The sequence below is a fragment of the Microtus pennsylvanicus genome, chromosome 22, assembly GCF_037038515.1.
Source record: "Microtus pennsylvanicus isolate mMicPen1 chromosome 22, mMicPen1.hap1, whole genome shotgun sequence".
Lineage (NCBI taxonomy): Eukaryota > Metazoa > Chordata > Mammalia > Rodentia > Cricetidae > Microtus > Microtus pennsylvanicus.
The window spans coordinates 4,179,947-4,203,298 of record NC_134600.1 but is presented as its reverse complement, the minus strand read 5'-3'; the positions used below and the strand labels follow the sequence as shown (position 1 = coordinate 4,203,298).

At 45.0% G+C, this 23,352-nt stretch overlaps 1 protein-coding gene across 10 annotated transcripts in view; it reads right to left on the bottom strand.

Moving 5' to 3' along the window:
• Positions 1-23,352, bottom strand: part of Ankrd44 (ankyrin repeat domain 44) — a 219,715-nt gene that overhangs the window by 40,785 nt on the left and 155,578 nt on the right. For 6 of the 10 annotated variants that reach the window (XM_075956578.1, XM_075956572.1, XM_075956568.1 and 3 more), the window contains exons 10-16: positions 22,457-22,571; positions 13,767-13,849; positions 12,553-12,670; positions 10,515-10,583; positions 7,718-7,858; positions 6,186-6,266; positions 5,460-5,571 (exon numbers count right to left, since the gene is read on the bottom strand). In XM_075956578.1, the coding sequence (XP_075812693.1) occupies positions 5,460-5,571; positions 6,186-6,266; positions 7,718-7,858; positions 10,515-10,583; positions 12,553-12,670; positions 13,767-13,849; positions 22,457-22,571 (719 nt within the window). The remainder of the gene's footprint in view (positions 1-5,459; positions 5,572-6,185; positions 6,267-7,717; positions 7,859-10,514; positions 10,584-12,552; positions 12,671-13,766; positions 13,850-22,456; positions 22,572-23,352) is intronic. The other 4 variants (XM_075956576.1, XM_075956570.1, XM_075956569.1 and 1 more) reach the window with 1 other exon arrangement.

Below are 23,352 nucleotides of genomic sequence, written 5' to 3'. Positions count from 1 at the left end.
AGTCTGGACTCGCTGCTAGACAGAATCGCTTCCACGGGAAGCCGACAGGATGGGAGAAACCCACCCTTCACATTCAGCTCGTCTGCTCGGGAATTTGGATGGCGTGAGCAGTGAGATAGACTACAGGGGGCTAACCAGACCATATCGGTGACTTCAGGTTCAGCCTTTTTGATTGCCTTGCAGGCTTCTCTTCCTTAGGGGATGCATTTGGCCGAGGGGCAGACGGAAGAAATAAACGCCGCTGCTGCCTCCGCCGTGACACCTGAGGAGACCTGCAGACATCTCACGTTACAGTCATCTCCACCCCTCATTACAGATGCCGGCTGGCTGGCAGATGCTCAGAGGAACAGCTTCATCAGCCCTGCGCATCTCATTACTTATCTCAGAGAAAATCAGGCAGGCTTCCAAGGCTGCAGAAGACTCGGGCTCTGTCGGGGGATATTAATTACGAGCAGACTTAAGAAGCATTCATCTGTTTTGGTAATCGTGCCAGGGTACGTCCGCGTTGGCCAAACAGGATGAGGATGGGAGACCAGGGAGAGGTGAGTTTCTTGGACCAGTTGGTAAAGAGGAGAATTAAAACCAGATGGCCCTCGCGTTGTCTGTTTTAGCCAAGTTCCGAACAAAATATTTCTTCGGCTGGAGTTTAAATTAAATGGACGCCTCACTCCCTCACTCCTAATCATCTAAACTAGTCCCTTTAAAAAAAAATGAGTTCTTGTTTTGCTTTGAGATAATTAATGTGTATTTTAACACACCACCCACACACGTGTACATACATATACAGAGGGAAGAATACAAACCAAAATACGGAAGCTGTTCTTCTCTGGGTGGGAAAATCACAGATTTCAATATCATATATATTTTTTATATGAAGTCTTCCAAAATTCCATAACTAGGCACATGATATTTTTGTAGTGAGAAAACAGTCTGCAGCAGGGCAGCTATTTATAGCTCACAGATTCTAGTCCTTTCTCTACTTATAATCCAGCCTCGCCTCTGTGGCTGTCTTCTAAGTATTAGGATGGCGGTGTATGGTGAAAACAGACAGATAACCACAGACATGAACAAACTCTAAAATCTTAGCCAGTGTTATATACTTAGCTAAACAGCACAGTTCTGCAGAAGAGGCTAACACACTGCTCTAGAACCACGTGGTCTGTTTCCCACTAAAGAGTGCATGCCATCGTGAGCACAGTTAAAGGGCAATGGACACCAGGAAAAGGATAGATTCCAGGTCATAGGACCCTGGAAACACAAGCTCAAACCTGAAAACGGACCCGACGTAGAGTTGCGTTTAAGTTCAATGTTTAATTTATATACAACACGTACACTCAGTTGTAGCAGACGTTGGTTTAGGTGAAGTACAACTATTTCTCTTAAAATACGGAATAACATACACACGTCATGCCTAAATCTCATGGTCATGGAAAAATGGAAGGGTCTTGCTACAATACTAGCAAACCTCCACTAACTGAGCGCAACATAGGTCAAAGATTGGACAGCTCCATGGTCAGGGGAGAAACGTAGCAACCATTCAGGTTCAGACACTAATAAACAGCCAGGTTCTTCAAAAATGGCAGTCTAGTGACTCTGATTGAAGCAATACTTGCAGGAGCCCTTCAGTATGAATGCTATGAAGGCCAGTGCTTGGAGAATAAGGGAAGAGAGAGTTCAAAGCCACACTACCTTGCTTAATTTTTTAATGCTACACTCTGTTACCTTCCCAGAGCGCCTGTACTTGGCTGTGACGTATTATCTTTTCAATATACTGCTGCACTCAGTTTGCTGACATTTTGTTGAGGACTGTCAATACTTTTGGTGGAAGTTTTCATCCAAAATACCATTTTCTGCCCCGACTTTGTATGGAGATATTCTTTTTAAAGCTAAGCTTCTGTGAACCAAAGAGATGACTCAGTTGCTAAGACTATGAGCTATCCTTCCAGACAACAGGAGTTCAATCCTAGGACCCACATCAGGTGGTTCCTGCAATTCCAGCCCTGGGGGATCTGACATCCTCCTTTGGCCGCCACGGGGACTACTCATGTACAGATACTCACACACAGACATACATACATACATACATATAATTAAAATATAAAATCGAAAAACTATACTATCTAGTCCGTGTCCACACTGAGGCAAGCACGTGTGTACTCTTATCTAATTTTCGTGTTATTTCGTCCTGGAAAAACAGGAATATTTCTGAGGGCAGAACAAGAGACTGTTAGAGATGCCACTATTGCCAGGAGAGTAATCCACGCTTTCCTGTCCTGCCCTGCTGGCAACTCATAATCTACACGAAACCCATCAAAGACGGAGCTGGCCTGCTTCAGACGAGCGACTTCGTACACTGCACGTTCCTAATAAACCCACCGCGGCATTAACCAGAAGCCATCGGAGCACTCTGGGTAACAGAGCTTTTATTCGAAAGTAAACCAAATAAAACGAAACCCTTCCTCTTGAAGTGCCCTCTGGCACTGTCCTCGGTCCCTGTACATACTAATCACCGTATCCTTTGCTCCGCACGTGGTGCCAGGGCAGTACGCACGCACTTACGTATTTACGTGACTCTAACTCAAAGGCATCAGAAAAACTCGCGAGAGCTGAATTGGCGGACTGAGTATTGGTCCCCTGCAGGAGACTGAAATATTGCAGTCAGTCCCTTGTGGTTGAGCTGTGCTCTGTAAATTAAAGCTTTTCGAGGTGGAAAACGGATACACGCCGTGAAAAGTAAGATAGGTAATAATAATAATAGTAATAATAATAGATAAGTTCAATGAAAAAAGTGGAGATAAGGTGCAGTTTGTCTTAACCGTTCACCTCCTGAACACTATTTTATACTAAAATGTGAATGTTAGAGGCCTCACAGAAACGCAAGGCCTCCTCTTACGTCAGCGCCGGGATGAAAGGCGGCAGGATCTGCACCCTTTTGCTGCTATCCACGGAGAGCTAGTTTAGTTGAAGCTGCGCATTGCAAAACGCTTGATTGTAAGAAGTGACAGTCACCCTGAAAGGGTGCCAAGTGGTCAGCTCTGAAATACCCAGGGTCGCGGGTTACATTTCATCGATTCCACTCCCTGAGCACGTACAGCTCTTTGTATTCTGCTAGGAAACAATACAACCGCCTCTTGTTTCCATGGTGATTTCGGAGCGCAGGACTCGAGCTTAAAAGCTACCTTTTAATCAACAGCAATTTTCCTCTGGATGATGCTCCCGCGGTGCCCTGAATTCTATTAGCACCGCGGTAATTTTCTTGCTGCCTCGGGTCAGGGATGCGGTGCACTTGCTCTGGGCAACTGAGGTTTCACCTGAGGGACAGAGGAGGGATCCCAAAGCCGAGAGGTGTGGCGATATGATTAAAAGTGCAGAACGAAAACAAAGGAGACCACTGGCTCGAATGCAAAATTGCAAACTTTAAAGTAAAAATTTAGAAATAAAGGACAGAAAAGGCATCCTGCTTATGCCTCAGGAAGACTTCTCACCTGCTTGCTCTGAGTCCCTACAAAACCTGCGCCCAACACCACAAATGTCCTTCGGACCCCATTTCTTTTCTTAATGTTAGATGATAATTTTTCTGCTGTGAGCATTAATAAATAAATTGATTCTCTATTGATTCCGGCCCAGGCAATAAAATGCACGGCTTTAAGGAAAATGTCGACTGATCCAGTTATTGCTAATCTTTAATGGGACTCAAAACCACCAGCTAAAGACCACAAAGACTATGTTCGCTTAATGAATATTGAAAGAATCAGCCCAGATTCGAGTAAGTGGGCAAGAAAATGGTTATTATCGTAAGCAAAGATCAAAACAGATGGGAGAGACTTGACACACATGTTCCAATACGGTCGGCCTCACATGGAATCTTTTATGAATGGCTGGCCCGGGATGGTGGTTGGATCAGCAGCACGGGTTTAGATACAGTGTCTATATTCTTTAAGCGCAATGTATTGTTTTACTTACAACTGTTTCATTTCGTGGGCAATGCAGCTATCGTCAAAAGCAAAGAAGCCTTTATACAACAGGTTCTCTGGTAGCTCATAAATCCAGTCCTCCCTGAGTTTACCGACCAAGCGCAGACACACACACACACACACACACCGTTCTTGCCCTCATTCAGCTCCTTTCCAGTTTCCTGCTGCTAGTGCCCAGTCATACAAACGGGAACGCGACTAGGAGGAATCCGAAGAGATGCGCTTAGCAAACACACCATGCCGACAGGAGCCAGCAAGCACCTCCTTAACCACTACACGTCCGCAGCACCTCGCCGGTCCCATCTCTGGGACTCCTGTTTCATCTTAGATCATGCTAAAAACAACAGAAATACAAAAATCCCAATAGAGCAATGGCTTGTTTTATCATAGTTATTTATTTGCATGCTGATTCTCCTGGCTTGATAGTGATGGGATACAGCATTTTTTTCCAAATTGTTCAGGTGTTCATAGATAGGGCACAGTGTCCAGGAGACGAGGGATGCCAAGGTACCGAAAATGAACACATAACAATAGCCACTACTTTTATTCATGTACCAGGCACCATGCTAGACAATTTTCTTTCTTTTTTTTTTTTTAATTTTTGAGACAGGGTTTCTCTGTAGCTTTTGGTTCCTGTCCTGGAACTAGCTCTTGTAGACCAGGCTGGCCTCGAACTCACAGAGATCCGCCTGCCTCTGCCTCCCGAGTGCTGGGATTAAAGGCGTGCGCCACCACCGCCCGGCTTAGACAATTTTTTTATAATCTTTGATTGCTCAGTTTGACTGACGTAAAATTAACAACAACAACAAAAATGTATTAAGGGCATGTAATGTTGTAAAGCATGTATATACTGAAATGATAATCTCAAATGACCAAACCTCTACCACCTCACAGGTGCCTCTGTGTGTGTGTAAGGGGGGGGGGTGTTCGTGTGCATGTGTGTGAGAGAGTTTGTAAGTATGTATGTGTTTATAACAATTGTCATTTGAGTTTTGAGTCTCAAGACCATCACTAAAAGAAGAAGAATTCAGATTTCAAACCCCCCCCCCCAGGTATATCTTAACCATTTGATTTTTTTTTTTAAGTTGAAATTCTTTTCTTGACCCTTGGCAGTTTCTTTCTTTCTGCTCCAGACATGGGGCTGGCCCAAACGAAGCCATGCGCCTATGACTGAATACGTTAAATACTAAGTTGCAATACTGTCGGTGAGCTCTGCAGAGTTCTCTCTGGGAAGATCCACTCCGCTCCTGTGACATCCTTATTATCTTTAAGATAAAAGCTGTGTCGGCTCTAACACTCCTACCACAATTAAAGCGGATGAGTCCGCTATCAGTAGATGAGGACGGACAGGAGCAGGTTTTGTACTTATAGAAACCATCTCCCCTGGATTCCCAGTGATGACGGCACTAGGCGGTGAGGTGGCTGTCGGGAGTTCAGGGCCAGAGTTGTGCTAGAAGAAAAAAATGAATGGAGAAGACAACTCACCAGTTCCAGGCACTGTCTGTGGCCATAGGCAGCGGCATAGTGGATGCTATTGTAGCCTTCCTTGTCCCGGATGGAGGGGTTCGCGTCATTTTGAAGCAGAAACTCTAGACAGCTGTAAGCATAAAGATGCAGCCTCAGAAACACTTTTGTACAAGAAGGGACACGCAAACCCCTCTGCCCCCGAAGGGATGGTCAGCGCGAACCCCTCTGCACCAGAAGGGACAGTCAATGTCAATGCCCCTTAGTGATGGCAGATACTCCAGACCCTTGCATAGCAACAGCAAAGTCCCTGGCTGAAGCCAGTATGGGGTAGTAGGGTCAGGGGTAGCTGCTTACAGGAAGCAGGAGGTTATCTGTAAGTCAAGGATCCGAGGGGTCTGAAGACCTTCATTTATAAAATCTGCTAAACAGTTATCCCCAGGTCATCAAAGTAGAACCTAAGGTCCCAAGTGGAGGCATAACATGTCCCCCATGGGATATGAGACGTGACAGAGTCAGATGCTGGCCCATCACGACGGCAGTCAAAGCAAGCCTATAATCTTATAAAGAGTTCCACGCATGAGAACAGCAGAAGGATGGACATGTTAAACGTGGGTCTGTATCCCCTCCCTCTCTCAGGATTCCCGATGAAACCCCCCAGCAGGAAGACAAGCATGTGGCCACCCCGAGGGACAGAAGACTGTGGTACCCCAGTGGCACCCCATTTTATGCCCTGAAGAAACTCACAGTGCAGCGTCTTTTTCCTTCACTTCCCGGGCTCTGTCAAGTTCTTCGGAATTGTCGTGGGCGTTCCCCAACATCATCTTACTTCTCAGCGTAAGATATAGGGAACAAAAAAAATCACAATTAATTTTTTTTTTTTGATTTTCGAGACGGTTTCTCTGTAGCTTTTTGGTTCCTGCTCTGGAACTAGCTCTTGTAGACCAGGCTGTCCTCGAACTCACAGAGATCCGCCTGCCTCTGCCTCCCGAGTGCTGGGATTAAAGGCGTGTGCCACCACCTCCCGGCCACAGTTGGATTAAAAGCTGTTGATCGTTTTTCACAATGACATCTCAGGGATTTTATCCCAACCTGAAAGGGACATACATTGGCTCTCTCCACGGCATGTAGGAAATGCATTTCCTCCCAAGGAATCCAACTGAGAGCATCGCTTCTCCCCAGCTGTGTGTGCTTGAGAGCAGAATCAAGCTGCCTACCCCTCTACAGGCATCCGAGAATTTTCCAAGTAAAAAGAAACAACTTACCATCTCAGGCTCCTCTGCTTGCTACCACAAACCCTTGTGCTTTCTGGCCAGGCCAGCATCTCGCTTCCTACGGGAGAGCCTGGCCTCCATCTCCTAGACTTTTCTCTTCTAGCCCTTAAAACGTGAAGAATACTTGCTCCCTAGTCCTTCCTACAGCCTGTCTTTCCCGGAGCACAGCACTGCTCAACTGACAGCCTGTGTTCTGTGAGATCCCGGGGGTGACATCTTATTAGAAACATGTTTGTGTCAACACAAAATGAAGTGAGCCTGCGCGTGTTAATCTGGGCGCGTGCTTGTGTGTGCACATATATGTGGGGGTCAGAGGTCAACTTCGGGCATCCTTTCTGAAGAACCACCCACCCTGGTTTCTGAGGCACTGTTGCTCACTGCTCTGCAGGTCACCTGGTAGGCTAGACGGGCTGCTTAGCACCTCTCACCACACCTGGGTTGCTTTTTTTAAGATCATTTTTTTATTGTTTTTATTGATGTTTTTATTGGTCTGCGTATCTGTGTCAGGAAAAGCCACGTGTGTGCAAGTGTCCGTGTGAGTGAGATCCCTTAGAGCTGGGATCTTAGTGACGCGCGTGTGAGCCAACTGAACTCGGGTCCTCTGAAAGTGCAGCAGACACTCCTAACTAATAAACCATTTCTTCAGCCCAGATACCTGGGTGCCCACCGCAGACGAAGCATTTAAGGGAGAATGATGGAGACTACTGTGTATGCCAAATAAATCCCAACAGGTTTTCGAAGCCCGGTCTGAAAAATCTGGGCTTGACAGCGCTCCTTTGGCATTGGGCAGAGAAGAGAAGAAATTGTGCAATGGCATGTAATAATCATAAACCTAATAATCAATAACCTAAAGAGAGAGAATGGGGAGGCCTAGGGCTTGGGTGACCCTCCACTCTGATTGAGAGAGTCCTCCTCTGCAGTTTCCAGGAGGCGGTGTGAAGAAAACCCACGCCCTCCCCTTACTGGCTCTACCCCGAGATGAAGCACAGACGGGGCCATGCTTACTTTCTCTCCATGTCTGATGCAGCGGCGTAGTGCAGAGCCGTCCTTCCCCAGTCATCTGCTTCGTTAACGTTGGCTCCCGTGGTCACTAACGCTTTAACACAGTGGAAATGGCAGTTTGCGGCTGCGTAGTGCAGGGGGGTCCTGAAAAACAAACCGTGGCCATGATGGTTGTCGCTGTTTCCTATTCCCCTCTACTCGGTCCAGCAGACAGACTCCTCAGAAGCACTGGCTGCAGGATTCTCACTTCATTTCTCAGGGTGTGGGAGCGGAGGGACAGGAAGCCGAGTCTGCAGAGACCGGCAGGGGGCTGCTAGCAAGGCCAGCCATGGTGGCACTGTCCTGGGCCTACTGCAGGTTAGATCTGTTATTGCCTGTCCGTGCCAAGACTGCCCCATGAAGAACCTTCCAGATCATCTTCGTTAAGACCATCCTTAGAGACTCAGGGGGGAGAGGGGAGGATGGGGGAGAGGACAGTGGAGGGCACAAACACAAAGTCTGTACTTTATGCATATAAAAGAAAATGCGGCAATAAAACCCATCGTTCTGTATTAATTAATGGATGCTAATACATTTTGTTTTGTTATGTTTACAAACCATCCTTAACTCTAGTCAAGCTTCCATCTACTTCCTGGTTGGGATTTTCATAGGACTGAGCCCCACCTGTGACAATCCCATTCTAAAACCACCTGTCTTCCCCTGTTGAACAAGGCTTAATTTCTTAGCCTGGAATTGAAGGCGTTCCCAGGCTGACTCGATTTCTCCTACAGAACTTCTCCCGCATCTATATACACTATGAACCCATTAATGCAGAGTGGATGATGGGGGTCTCGGGGTCACGTTCAGACTTCACCTTTGCCCACGTCCATGTCTCCTCGGGAGGATTCTTTCCTAACCTTTAGATCACAGTTACCCTTCCTCGTCCAGAAGCTAGCCTCTTTGCTTGAGAGACTGGAAGCAATTTATATTACTTATTTTTAGTTTCTAATTAGTTGACTTTTTTTTTTCTGGTGTGACTAACCAATATCCGAGGAAGAACAACCAAATAAAATACTAAAAACAGAGTAACTTTAGCTCAGGAATTATGTATTAGTTTTAAGCATATTTTTTTTATTTTAAACATTTTGTAGGCAACTTATGGTTCTTTAACTAGTTAATTTTCTCTTCGGTCCAAAAGGGAAAATTATAATTATGGAATTAAAATATTTTACATAGTGTATTGCTTTTGTTTTAATTAATGACTAGGCATCAAGGATCCCAACGGGGCTTAAGGATAAAGAGAAAGCTAGATTCAGGGACACATGCCTAGAAATTCCAGCACTGGGGGCGCTGAAGCATAAGGGTTGTGAGTTCAAGGCCAGACTGGATGACATAGCAAGACCCTGTCTCCAAACTAAACGCAAGGTCTGTGGATGTAACTCAGTCGTGGAGGGTTTGCCTAGCATGTGCAATACTGTGGCTTTGATTGATCCGCAGAAATGAGAGGGGGGGAGAGGGAGGGGGGAGAGGGAGGGGGGAGAGGGAGGGAGGGAGAGAGAGAGAGAGAGACACGAGAGGTGGGAGTACAGATGGGAAGGAGAGGGGAGGGGAGGGAAAGAAGAGAGGGGAGGGAAAGAGAGGAGGGGAGGGAAGGAGGGGAGGGGAGGGAAAGAGGGGAGGGAAAGAGGGGAGGGGAGGGGAGAAGAAAATGACACCGTCCTCGTTTCCAGGAGACTTGCAGACAGACGGGGACAGACACTACTAGCACGGGGCAGTCAGGAAGCGTTCAGGGTGCTAGGGGAACGCAGAGGAAGGACGTTTCCGTAAGAGGGACGAGAAGGTTTCACTGGATGTGAATCTGGAAGGCTGGGTAGAGAGTCATCACAGGTGGGTGGTCAGAAAAGAAATTCTGAGTCAACCGCCAAGAGCCGGGGTGGTGAGGAGTTGCTAGAGGGTAAGGGTGTGTGTATACACAAACCTACATACAGTCATGTGTCACATGAGCATGCATACATGCTGTTGTGTGTCACAGGCAGGCTGTGTCTTAAGAACTGTAGTATTAGGTGGTTTTGTCAATGGGACCACTACGGCCATGTGGTCAAGTGCTGAGTGAAATGTGGTTAATCGGTACATGCTTCTCTCTCTCCCTCTCCCTCTCCCTCTCTCTCTGTGTGTGTCCATGAAGCAGCTAGCGTCATGATCCAGTTTAGCCATTCAAGGGATTGTGAAGAGAAGCTTCAAACCACCACTGGTGGTCTGTGTTCCTTTAATATTCCAAATGTCGAAAAATCATCTCAAGATGAAATGCCCTATATGGAAAACAAATGCTGTAGATCTTTGGACCATATTTAATTTTTTTTTTAAATTTTGATTTGTGTGGCCGTATCATCTGTGTCTGGGTGTCTATCTCTGTAGGGGGAGTCGGGAGCTCCGGAAGGCAGCATCCGCTCCCCTGGAGCTGGAGTTATAGGCAGTTATGAGCCGGCAGACAAGGGCACTGGGGATTGAACTCCAATCTTCGGCGAGAGTAACAGGAGCTCTTAAGTCCTGAGCCCTCTCTCAAGCCCGGATTTTGAGTTTGGTTCTATGATTTTTCTCAAACATATCCAAGGAGGCAATTTTTAAGAAAGCGGAAGTTGAGAGAACCCTTAGCTCATGGGTCCAGTCAGCCTTGCTGGTATTTCCCTATAAGGAAGGATCGCCCCATGAAGATGGAATGGTGCCGGTTGTCCCATGGCGATCACCTTGACAACAGGCCTGCACCATGGGCCAGTCCCCACTCTCGATCAGGCCCCAGAGGCAGGTCACCCCGAGCACCTACCTCCCACATTTGTCCCTTCTGTGAAAATCTGCTCCGCCGCTCTGCAAGAGTTTTATACATTCTACATTGCTGGAAAGACAGGGAAAGCACAGTTAGTAAGGCCGAGGCTAATTACTAAGGTACCTCCTGCAGAGTGGGGGCTGGGCCGACATGATAGCCTCGGGTCTAAAATTCCGACAGCGAGAAAGAACCTGGACACTTCCCAGGAGTGCCGCATTACAAGGGTCTAAAGTTCTCTCTCAAAGCTAATAAATCTATAAATGAAAGAGCTTCGTGGAACACTTTCAACGCAATGGCTAAGGAATTTAATGATTATTATATGATTAAGGCCTCCGGTGATGGTCTCATCATTTATACTAAAATTCTTCTTCAGGACCATGAGAAGTCTATGAAATCACCACAGCCTAACAACTCCACGTCATGTTTAAATAATGAAGCCGAGTAGCTCAGCACTGCCTTGTATCACAGCACAATAAATCCCCACAGTAACCACTTGCAATGGGGAAAAAAAGACGGCTGCGCTCCCCTGTCTTTGCAACCCAGGTAAATCAATGTACTGGACCAACGCTGGGAGTGATGTCAGGGAGCACAGCGATCGTCCTGAGCAGCGCTGTCATTCACAAGAACAGTAAATCCCACGGCACAGAGAAAGGACCCACTGAAGGGAATTTTCCTCTGGCAGGGCATGTGGCTAATGTTCATTCGAATAGGGCATTTCAAACAGAATCGCAGCATGGAGCGTTGTCACGTTCTGCGCTGGTCTGATATTCTTTAAAACGTGAGCATCACCATCCATCATCGTTCTAAACTTGAAATCCTAAGAAGAGGCTCTGAACGTACTGTCTATTGTCTTGGTGTAATTTAAATAAGAAAAATGATCCCATTAAAGATAAGTTTTAGCGCACGCACGCTTGTGTGCGCACGCGCGGGATGGGGGTAGTCTTCCCCTAGCGTGCGTGCGGGGGCGGGGGCGTCTTCCCCTTTCCACACCTACCCTTCGGAGCCTCTTGTCTGAGATAGCTGCATGTAAGAGTCACAAAATATTTGAATGTTTAAAGGACCGTTTGAATCTGCACGGCACGCCAGCTAACACGCAGCACCTATCTCTTCTTAAGTGACGGATGGGGAAGGATCAAAGCCATGGCTAGGTTAGACCTGCGTGGCTCATAAATCTCACCCAGTTTGAGGACTGAGGTTGGGGGAAGGGACCCGCTTTTAAAAATACAATAACTCTGTATACGAAGATTTAGTCTTCGGCTCCAGAAGGGACCCATTTAAATAAGGAGCTTTACAGCTTCACGGTTCATTCACCCCTGATAAATTGGGAATGTCTTTAGTATCACACATGATAAATGGAGAATTCCTTAAGTACTAGGAAACCGATTAAAAACCAACACCTTCCCAATAGAAGGTCGTCCAAAAGACACTATGTTTGGTCAGTGTGTGGTCATATATCAACAATATATTGATCAGAGCTTTGGTCTAATCATTGATTTGCTCAAGAAAAAAGCTGATGAAAAAAAGGCTTTTTTTTTTTACAGGGGAAAAGGCAGGGAACAAATCACTCTGGCCCATGTTTAGGATTTCCTTGAGCTTTGTTACATTTAAATCCTTCTAAAAATTTCTAATTTTTCTTTATTGTAAAAATGTATAAATGAGCATAAATGGATTCAATCCTTTATCCTCTCAATCACCACCCACCCACTTGTAACAAAGAGGGGAAAACTTAAGAACAAAGTTCAAATTAATTTCTTTTCTTTAAGATGCCAAGTAAAAAATCCACGCTGCCTCATGTGGGGCGGGGACTGAGAGCCGAGAGAGACACAAGCTCTATGCGCTACGCAGGACGGACTCTTCATCTTTCTTCGGAAGAACAAAATCTGAACGACGTGGAAGTGGAGTTACTGACACTCGGTATTTGGTACAAGTGACTGGGGCCCCATTTGCTGAGGAAATTGCTTTCGGTTCATAGGCAATTTATGCCACTCAAGATGCACGAAGACGTCAAGTCGTGGAATGGCGACCGCCTGGTACTCACCCTCCTGCAGCAGCGGCGTGAAGGCACGTTCTTCCAAACGTATCTGGGGTGTCTATTTCAAAGCCTGCAGACAGCACGTGCTCGTTACTAATCAAGGACACTATGCTATACTTTTGTCCTAGTCAAACCACAGGAGACATTGCAGAGACAGAAAAATCGGTTAGTAGGAAAGCCAGGATGCAAGCAACCGTGTAGTCAGAAGGAGGTCGTCACGGAAACTAAGGGCAACGGCTCAACACAGCAATTTCATAGGAAGCGCCGGGAAGTCAAGGTGGATTTATTTTTGCATTCAGGCCGGAGTATGCCACAGCCTCAGCTTCAATCCCAGGGAGAGAAATTTGTGAGACCAATTTGAGCTAAGTAGGGCAGCGGACAGGCAGACAGAACATACGAGGACCATGGACAATAGAAGAGTGCCCCGAACAGGCAGGGACAGACATGTGTGTCCCAAGCTTCCTGTGGGTCTCGGATGTGGGAGGCATGCTTTCGTGCAGGGATTTCATGTTTTTAAGCCAACAGCCGTGAAAACAGAATCCACCATAGGTTAAGTACTTAGAGGGAGAAATAAACCTCCGGGAGAGCTGATGTTCATTTATAAACAATCTCCACCCTGCAGGCTTCTACCACTTTGGAAAGCCCAGGTATTTCTTAATATATGGGGATTGGCAGAAGCCATGCTAAGAAAGATCAGCAAAGCTCAAAGCAGGGAGAATCTCTGGTTCCAGACAGCCCCATATTAAAAATATAAAAATTAAACCTTCTTGAAAGGGAGGTCTGCCTTGATGATGTTTCAATGCCCATGGGCCATTTTGAACAATAACATGGTATTTTCTACCATTGCAATATTGAAGATTGGGCCATTTTCTTTGGCTGAATAGTATTAATGTGAAGGAACCAATTTAAGTCTCCATTGTTTTCTTCTTCTATGACTTAAGGTTCCATATGTAAGCTCTGGCCCTCCGCCACTCAATTCTGGACCACTGACCCCCAGACAAGACTCTCATTCTAGGCAGGAATGCTGGCATCCCAAAAGCTTTGACATCAGGGACTGCCAGGAGCTGTCTCGTGCTGGGAGGCTACGGAACCACCTCACCCTGCCGAGGCAAGGCAACAGCCGAGCACAGTAAGCCACCGAGACCAGTCACCTAAAGCCATTTGGCTCACGGACAGGGACAGGACACACCGGGCCTGGTCGCTGGCAGGGAACCACTTACCGGATGATAATAATTTCCTGCAGCAGTCAGAGTGAGCGTTTAGGGCGGCCAGGTGTAAGGGGAACATGCTATGGATTCCACACCTAAAGAGGAAAATAGCCACTCACAGGAAAAGATCCCAAGATCACGCAGAACAATTGTCCTCTGCAAGCCCTCCAGTCGTGAAGTAATTTCGTAATTTTCCCATTCAATAAATAGTTAAACAACCATTTTCTCCCTTAAGATGGCCTTTGTTCTAAATCAATCAAAAGCCCATAACCATATGTATGTGCATATTTGTGTGTGTCTTTATAGATGTGTGTGCACTTATGCTTGTATATACATATGTATGTGTGCACACATGCACGTGTGCACGTGTGTATGCATGTACCTGTGTATGTATGTACATATGCGTATGTAAATATACTTAGGTGTGTCCATACATATGTATGTGCGTGTATATATTTATATGTACATATGTATCTATGCATATATATTTGCTAAAAATATGAAGAGTTAAACATGTATTACCCTATTTTTTTCAGCTTACTGGTTGAACATCTCATTCATTCATTTATTCATTCATTCTCTTACTTATTATTCAACACTCTGTGAGCCTAAGTACCACGCCAAGTACCAGATCTAATAGCAGTAAGCAAGACAACCCTCAAGTGGAAAACCACCTATTTATTCCTTGATCCAATAAATACTTACTACTGGCCTAACATTGTGCCTGTGTTTTGTTAAACGCTAATAGTGGCTATATTACAGAAGATAAAATTTTGATAAAGAGAAATGTTTACCTTTCATAAGCAAAAGTTCATCTTCATAATGGACTTTGCTGATGTACACTAATGCTAACCACTATGCCAGTCACAAAACCCAGGAGCCAAGGACCACTGAGCATGGATCAGACACTTAGCATGCTCTCTGCCTGACTTCAGGATTTCTGGAGGGGCGGGCAGACCTCTGACACGGGCTCTCTTCCCTTCAGAGGTAACACACACTTCTCCTCTGAGTCTCCCCCTCCCCCTCTCCGCACAGGGACACAAAGCCACGTGCTGAATTCACCTCAGAGCAAACAGCATCATCTGCGGTTTGCTAGGCATCATAAACATTTCCTGTGACATCCCGTTTTAATCAGATCATACATTTCAGGTGGCTAAAGCCCTCTGCACGGGCCCTGCAGCGCTAAGTGCCCGCGTTTGCTCTCAGACACAACGTGGTCCGTTTTCAGATTTCACATTTCAGGAAGAAGCGCATATGATTTGAATTTGCTCAGCTCTGCTTTTCCGATGCTTCATTTTCCATCTCGAGAGTTAGTGTTTGTGATGTGTGGGAATGTGTGGAGGCTGCACAGACACAGACATCTCAGCGTTCGGTGTTCTGCAGGATGCAAGCGTCAACAAGGAGCCGTGCTTTCTCTTCCCACGGCCGGTTTCTGTTTTTTGGTATTTTCTTCCGTTTTCTGTTCATTTTCCTTTCCATTTTTGAAGATTTCCATCCCCGTGTATACAATAGCCAGCATCCATCAAGAGATGCAGTTTTCCAGTCTTCCAGGAACCAGCTTGTGGAGAACGCTTGTAATGGCCTCTCCCATGCCTTATGCACACCCCGCCCCCATTACAAGATTCTGAAGAGCAGTGACGATCTTGCTGTCCACAGAGAGGAGGAGTCAGGAGAGGGGAGAAAAGGGTTTCTACACTACTAGCATAATACCCCACTTGGTTTAATAGACACATACTACCTTTAAAGGGGTATTATATATTATAAATCTAAATGGAACTTGCAGCCAATGGGAGTAGCATGCAATCATTTGATTTGTTTGGAAGAGTTAAGGCAAAATGCACAATTAAATATTTCTAGACTTTTGGAAGAGAATATAAAGAATGTATAGAGTATGTAAAATGTATTATTATCTATGTATCATTATAGACTCTTATCTATGACATTTTAGAGTTTCTACAGGAACATTCTGAATCAAGACTTCATTTCCTACAATTTTTTGAATGAACCTCATTTTAAAATATATGCATTCACATATACACACATATATGTATAGATACAAAGTATATCTTTTAGACAAATACATGTGTGCATAACATAAATGTATAACTAACATGTTTCATAAAGAGATAATATATAAACACATACATGTTTATACATGGCATAGTCTATAACTATGCTGTGTACATACACATACACACATGTGTATATAAACAACATATTTTATAATGACAAAATATGTTTTTCTATAGAAGAGAGAAATTAAGAATTAGAATGAATTCAAGGGATAACATTGATGTTTATAAGAAACTAGATAAGACAGAAAGCAATAGCAATAGCATTAAACAATTGCATTATATATCTGCAAACCCCACTACCAAGACTCTTAGCCAACCTTTCCACCCTTACCACTTTTCCCAGTTCATCAAAATCTAGGTTAACTAGTTAGTTTTCTTTTCACCGCAACTTCAAAAGGTGAAAGATATAAAATGACTTTAGTTGAGACTAGCAAAAATTCTGTAATAATAAAAATTATATTATTTTATTCTGCACTCAAGAGATAGTCATTAATTATTTCAGTGCACGGTTTGAAGGGATCAGCACAAGCAGCACAGATGCTATCATTATTATTATCATCATCATCATCATCATCATTGGGCTTGAATATGACACTGGACAGTAGAGCTATGTCAAGTAAACACAGGGAAAAGGGGTCAGAATTCAGACTCTCTGGATCATGCAGAAATGATTTGAACATTTTAAACAAAGCTACCCTTTATCGTTATAAAGTAGCTCACAGAGCTTTGGAAATCATGAGTAGGAAAATCCAGGCTTGGCTCTCATAGTTAGAAGAGAAGTCTCACTCCTCTTTCAGGCCTACAATAAGGACCATGAAGAATAAAAACACCAAACAACCCTAACGTTAACAATACCCAAGTTACAGGGAAGAGGAAACCAATTCCAGTTAAATTGCTGCCTTTATCTGGCAAGTCATAAACTTAATGGAAACCATGTGTATCTAGGTAGCTCTAATTTAGCAGTTAGCTGGCATCCTGACTTAGCTACACCAAACTAAATGAGGTCTGAGAGACGTTCTAGCAGCATGCCCTCAGAGGTGAAAAGACTTGTGTGCCAGAAGAAGATTGGGGTCCTTTCCAGTTTCCTTTTGGTATCAGGGGACGAGGGCGCCATACCCAATGTATTCTGTGTTTAAAGCAATGGCATCAGAAATTCTGACTCCTGGTTTTGTTACTTCCTAACGACTTGGTGCTTGACAAGTGGCTCCATCGTCAGGAGCTTAAGGACAATTACAGTGTCTACGTCACAGGGTGATTAGAAGGACCCACTGGGCTGGCACATGGTTACCCCGTGGCTGGCTTAGCTTCCCCAGGAGCTGACAGTTGTATCAGGCTGTGCTCCTGAGGGTGACCCCTGACTCACTAGCACTTCAGCCCCCTCCCTTCTAAACCCTCCTTCACAACTCTGCAGGCGTGTGGATTGGGTTAACTTGCACACTCGGTGTCAAGACGCATTCCCTAACTGAGAATCATCTTACGATTATTTTCCCTGAATTGTTCTCCATTTTTTAAATTGATTTTTATTGAGCTCTACATTTTTCTCTGCTCCCCTCCCTGTTTCTCCCTTCCCCTTCAACCCTCTCCCAAGGTCTCCATGATCCCAGTTTACTCAGAAGATCTTGTCTTTTTCTACTTCCCATGTAGATTAGATCTACGTATGATTCTCTTAGGGGCCTCTTTGTTGTTGTCTAGGTTCTCTGGAATTGTGATTTGTGGGCTGGTTTTCTTGGCTTTATGTTTAAAAACCACCTATGAGTGAGTACATGTGATACTTGTCTTTCTGGGTCTGGGTTACCTCACTCAAAATAATGTTTTCTAGCTTCATTCATTTTCCTGCAAAATTCAAGATGTCATTATTTTTTTCTGCTGTGTAGTACTCCATTGTGTAAAAGTACCACATTTTCCTTATCCATTCTTCGGTCGAGGGGCATTTAGGTTGTTTCCAGGTTCCGGCTATGACAAACAAAGCTGCTATGAACATAGTTGAGCACATGTCCTTGTGGCACAATTGAACATCCTTTGGGTATATACCCAAAAGTGGTATTACTGGGTCTTGAGGAAGGTTGATTCCTAATTTTCTGAGAAATCACCACACTGACATCCAAAGGTGTTTTACCAGCTTGCATTCCCACCAGCAATGCGGAAGTGTTCCTTTTACCCCACAACCTCTCCAGCATAAGTTGTCATCAGTATTTTTGATCTTGGAATTCTTACAGGTGTTAGATGGAATCTCAGAGTTGTTTTGATTTGCATTTCTCTGATGACTAAGGATGTTGAGCATTTCCTTAAGTGTCTTTCAATCATTTTAAATTCCTCTGTTGAGAGTTCTCTGTTTAGGACTGTACTCCATTTTTCAATTGGATTATTTGTTCTTTTGATGACCAATTTCTTGAGTTCTTTGTATATTTTGGAGATAAGACCTCTGTCTGATGTGGGGGTTAGTTTCCCATTCTGTAGGCTGTCGTTTTGTCTTGTTGATTGTGTCTTTTGCTTTACAGAAGCTTTTCAGTTTCAGGAGGTCCCATTTGTTAATTGTTTCTCTCAGTGTCTGTGCTGCTGGGGTTATATTTAGGAAGTGATCTCCTGTGCCAGTGCATTCAAATGTACTTCCCACTTTCTCTTCTATAAGGTTCAGTGTGACTGGCTTTATGTTGAAGTCTTTGATCCATTTGGACTTGGAGTTTTGTGCATGGAGAGAGATATGGATTTATTTTCATTCTTCTACATGTTGGCATCCAGTTATGCCAGCACCATTTATTAAATATGCTTTTTTTTCCATTTGATATTTTTTGCTTCTTTGTCAAAAATCAGGTGTTCAAAGGTGCGTGGATTGATATCGGGTCTTCATTCTCCATTTTTTTTTTAATTAAAACTTTAAATGAGTTTTATCTATGTCACCCTGGCTACTGCTGCAGGTGTTTGGGTAGAGCTGGTGATGCCAAGACTGCTTCCTGCTATTTGCAACCTACAAATGCTTTCGGTGTCTTTTGAGTAGTCTGAGCACAGTAACACAGCTTTGTAACAGGTTTGTTGTGCCGTGGTCATTGCCCATGCTATGGGGATTCTAGGTTTCCACTGCTTTATACTGTTTCTGAGACTCGTTAACATACTCTGGAGGGTCCCTGCAAACCTCTCTGAGCTCTCACAACACCCTTTGGGATCTTTGCTTTTTAAAGATAGAATGAGGGGCTGGAGAGATGGCTCAGAGGTTAAGAGCATTGCCTGCTCTTCCAAAAGTCCTGAGTTCAATTCCCAGCAACCACATGGTGGCTCACAACCATCTGTAATGGGGTCTGGTGCCCTCTTCTGGCCTGCAGTCATACACACAGACAGAATATTGTATACATAATAAATAAATAAATAAATATTTTTTCAAAAAAGATAGAATCGGAGCATATTTGGGTTCATCTGAAGGACAGTGCTTTCGTCTGCCTAGGCCAAATCTCTGTGCTCACTTTTGCACCTCAGATTACCTTGTGTTTGTTCATCAGAGTTGGTTAACGGCTATCATGGGCCAGTGGGGAAAACACAAGTTGGCTGTATCTCAGTCTAGAGAGGGGTGGTTACGATACAAGGACACCAAGATTGTTATATGAACAAAAGATGGCATAGTTGGTTAGAACAAGGGCCGCTGCACTGCGTGCTGAGCCCACTGCCCCACCACTGCAAGACCGTCCTTCCTGCAGTAGATGCTGAGCCCTTAAGAGTCAGCATCTCACCCACCACAGCCCCATAGTGACGGTGACTTGACCTTGCATAACTGGCGTCACTACCGTGTGTTATCAGGCTAGCAATGGGCCACGCGTGGGTACACTGGAGCTTCAGATCCAAATCCAGGATGGGGTCTCAGTTCCTACGCCTCACTAGCTCTGTGGCCTTCTACGATGGCGCTAACCACAGCGCTTACCCTATGGGAGCACTGTGACGATTACACGTAACCCTTTAGAACAGTGTCTAGCCTAGCTAAGTACTTATGGGGGTTAGCCACTACACTGATGGTAAGTTATACAGCTTACATGAATGTCATTGTCTATGCACCTATGCTTTACAATGTTTAAAACATTCATTGATATGGTGATTTCAAAAGTCCAAGAAGTTTGTAATGCTTATTATTCATGCTAATGCTTATTATTCAAGTCATATAAGGAATGTAAGTCTACACAGGATGTGAAGCGCTCTCACCACCAGGGCCTGAATAACAGATGTCCATCTCAGCCTTGGGTGACCCCAGCTTCATCCTCCAAGCCGGTCCGGGTCTTGTAAGACAGGATTCCACACCCCTGCTATATGTTCTTGTATCCCAGGGCTACTTGCTCTGGTGACAGACTTAGCATGTAGGATGGTCATTGTTTATTTAATCTAGCCCCAAAGAGATAATGTGTTTCCTGAGAATGGGGACCTATATAATCCTCAGAACCTGGAGCAGTGAGTGACAATTGAGATACAATATGCAACAATAGAGTATCACAGTCAGTCATCTGAGTAACCATGGCAACTGTGATTCTGCTGTGATGGAGGCTGAACAGGGAGCATAACCAAAGAGGTGGAGGACTTGGATAAAAATGGATCCTTTTTTAATTCCGGGACATGCGCACAGCTAACACTGTCGGCCAGCATCCCCGCCTCTGCAGGTCCTCAGCCTCATCCTCCGCCGACAACCTCATCTTTTCTTCCCTGGACACTTGGAAGAGGCTGCCAAGGGTTTGCAGCCCGGATGGCCTGCAGCCTGGATGGCCTCCAGCCTGGGTAGATATCAGAGGATTTCTCTCATACACAAATGAGACTGTTAGACACATCCCACGCACATTTATAATTCCTTAACGGCTTCCGAACGCCTCCGGTTGAATCCGATTCCTTGGCAGGACTTAAGAGATCGTCCTCCTCCTCTCCCATGTCATTTCTCCTGACCCCTCCATGCGTCAGGCCACCAAGCCCTAGGGCTTCCTTTCAAAACATCCACGTTTGTGCCCTTGTAGTGGGGATCCTTCCTTCATGCATCTGCCTTTCTTTCTGCTCCCATGTTCCCAACTCCATCCAAATGTCTATCATTTGTTCTTCTGGTAGGACGCCAGGTTTTCTGGAGATCCAAAGCCAAAGGTCGGCCATGCAGGTCCACAGTAACAAACACAAGGCTGCAACCACAGGCCAGCGCCCCAGGAGGGCAGTAGAGGCTAGTTCCACCCAACAGCTGAAGAAGGCAAACCATTGTAGCTGCAGAGATATGCCTTCCTTAAGATGCACGTCAAAACCCCTGGCCTGTGACTTTGATAGAGAACATGGACCCACCATGGCTACCCGGAACCATCTTAATTTCCACCAAGATATTTCAATTATATTACACACATTTGATGAACGCAGAATTCCTAACATATGCTTTCCCTCCTCAAAATTCGTTTACGGCTACCCGCGACCTCTATGATCAAGGCTACCTTTGTGTTTAAGTGTTTAAGGCGCTCCTTAATTTGTCTCCATTACACAGTATTAGGCAATAAAATAATAGTTAACATTTATTGATAGCTTCTATGTCTTGGGCACTGTGCAGAGAGCTTTTCATAACGATTATCATTTAATAAGCTCTTCTGGTGTGTTTAAATAGCTTGGCACTCATAGAGACCTTACCAGGGAGCTTTCCTCGTAATTAAGCCATTTAATCTTCCTAAAGAACTTAGAGATAGGTACCAGTGTGATTTCGGTGTTTCACAGCACAGAGGGATTTGGCAACAGGCTCAAAAATCACACAGTTCTAAAGTGAAGCTGGCGGAAGTCGAGCCCAGGCTAGCCCAGAAAAACCTCAGGAGTATGTCTCTTCATCTCTGATGCTCTCCTCCTTTTGGGGGGGCCACTGTTGTCTTCTGCTCTGCCCAAACCCTACTCCAGCCTTCACCCACACTCCACACCCACACCCTCAGGTTTGCCCAAGGCTCATCTTCAGCCTGAAACCTTTACAAAACCTTCACGCCACCACCTTGGTATTTTCTCTTTCCTGTCAATATTGACAACACAGACACCAGGCATTTTGCCACGGAAGCCTTGTTTTTCTTTAGAATTCTGATTACTGTCTTTAAGAGCTCTTTGTCTTATGTGGGACTAGAGACTAACAAAATTATCTCCTTGGAGATGCCAGGTAGGGAACTGCTCATGAACCCCGCTAAGAACCCAGACCCAGACCCAGAGAAATGCTTTCCATGCTTTTGCGGAATTAAGTGTCAAATGAACTCAGACCCTCATACTTCCCTGTGTGGCAGACAGACTCAATTATACCCTGTGACTCTATTTTTAAAACCGAGCAAAGCCTCTGAATAAATTCGAGTTCGCCCAGTTACGTTTCCCCATTTAACAGCGGACGCTGAAACAAACGGACACGAGAAAGCAGGGCTGGAAGCGAAGCCAAGGTTTCCTCAGCTAAAAAAAGGAGAACAGACCTCATTCTGAGGCAACTGAAACAAACTGGTTCCTCCTTGGCTCTGCCATGAAAGTCTCTTAGTGGATTTCAGAGGTAATCTGTGCTTAGTTAGCACAAGGGCACAGATCCACCTGGATAAATGGGAGCCCTCCTCCACACGACAGCCTCCCGTGGCAGCGTTCCCACACCCGGCAGTTAGCTCATTGCGCTTCCCGGTAACCTACTTGGTTGCATCAGCTCCGCTTGTTATCAAGGTGTTAATCAGAAGCTCGTGGCCATATCTTGCGGCCACGTGGAGGGGGGTGTTACCGTCCTTATCCACGCAGTCGATTTCACCTCCTGAAAGAGATTGCGATACAGCTTCACGCGAAGCTCCAGGGTGATTGAGGTACCAATATCCTGCCAGCCGCTCGGGAACACCAAATATTGATTTCCTTTCCCCTTCAGTGGGCGTCTCTGCTCTACAGGGTAAGATGACTGTTTATGGGGATGAGTCACTAGCGGAAGCTATAGCAGGATCACGTCCGCTGAGATGGAAGTCTATTGGAAATTGTTCGGAAAAATCTATATTGTCTCAAGAGCCAAAAACCTCACAACTATGTTCCAGCTCTAACTCTGGACATAGAAAATACAATTCTGGAGACTTAGAAAATGACTTCACTCAAACCAAACGAGACAGAGCCTTCAGGGAAAGATTTGTGTAGTGCGGTGACCTAGCTTAAAAAATATGGATGAGTAAAATGAGGGGAAGCATGGGTTAAAAGCTAAGAATGCCTGCATCGGCTAAAAAGATCATATTATCACATTAGTTGTCTGCCATCCCTTCCTACAGCATTTTCATTTTGTCCCATTTATTTTGCATGGTTTCCCCCAACGTTTCATTTCCTGTTTCCCTTCCTACGAGTGTATGTACAAACAGGTTGGTTCTATTTAGTTATACAAAGAATTGTTTAAAAATAAATTAGATCACGTGGCATTTTACTTGTGTGTGTTTCGTGTGAGATCAAAATATTCTCGCACACAAATGCATCCGCTTATCTTACTGAAGAAAATGAACACAGGTACGATTGTGTACTCTACAAGGTGGATGGCGTTTCCTTCAGCTGCCTTCCAAGCGGGC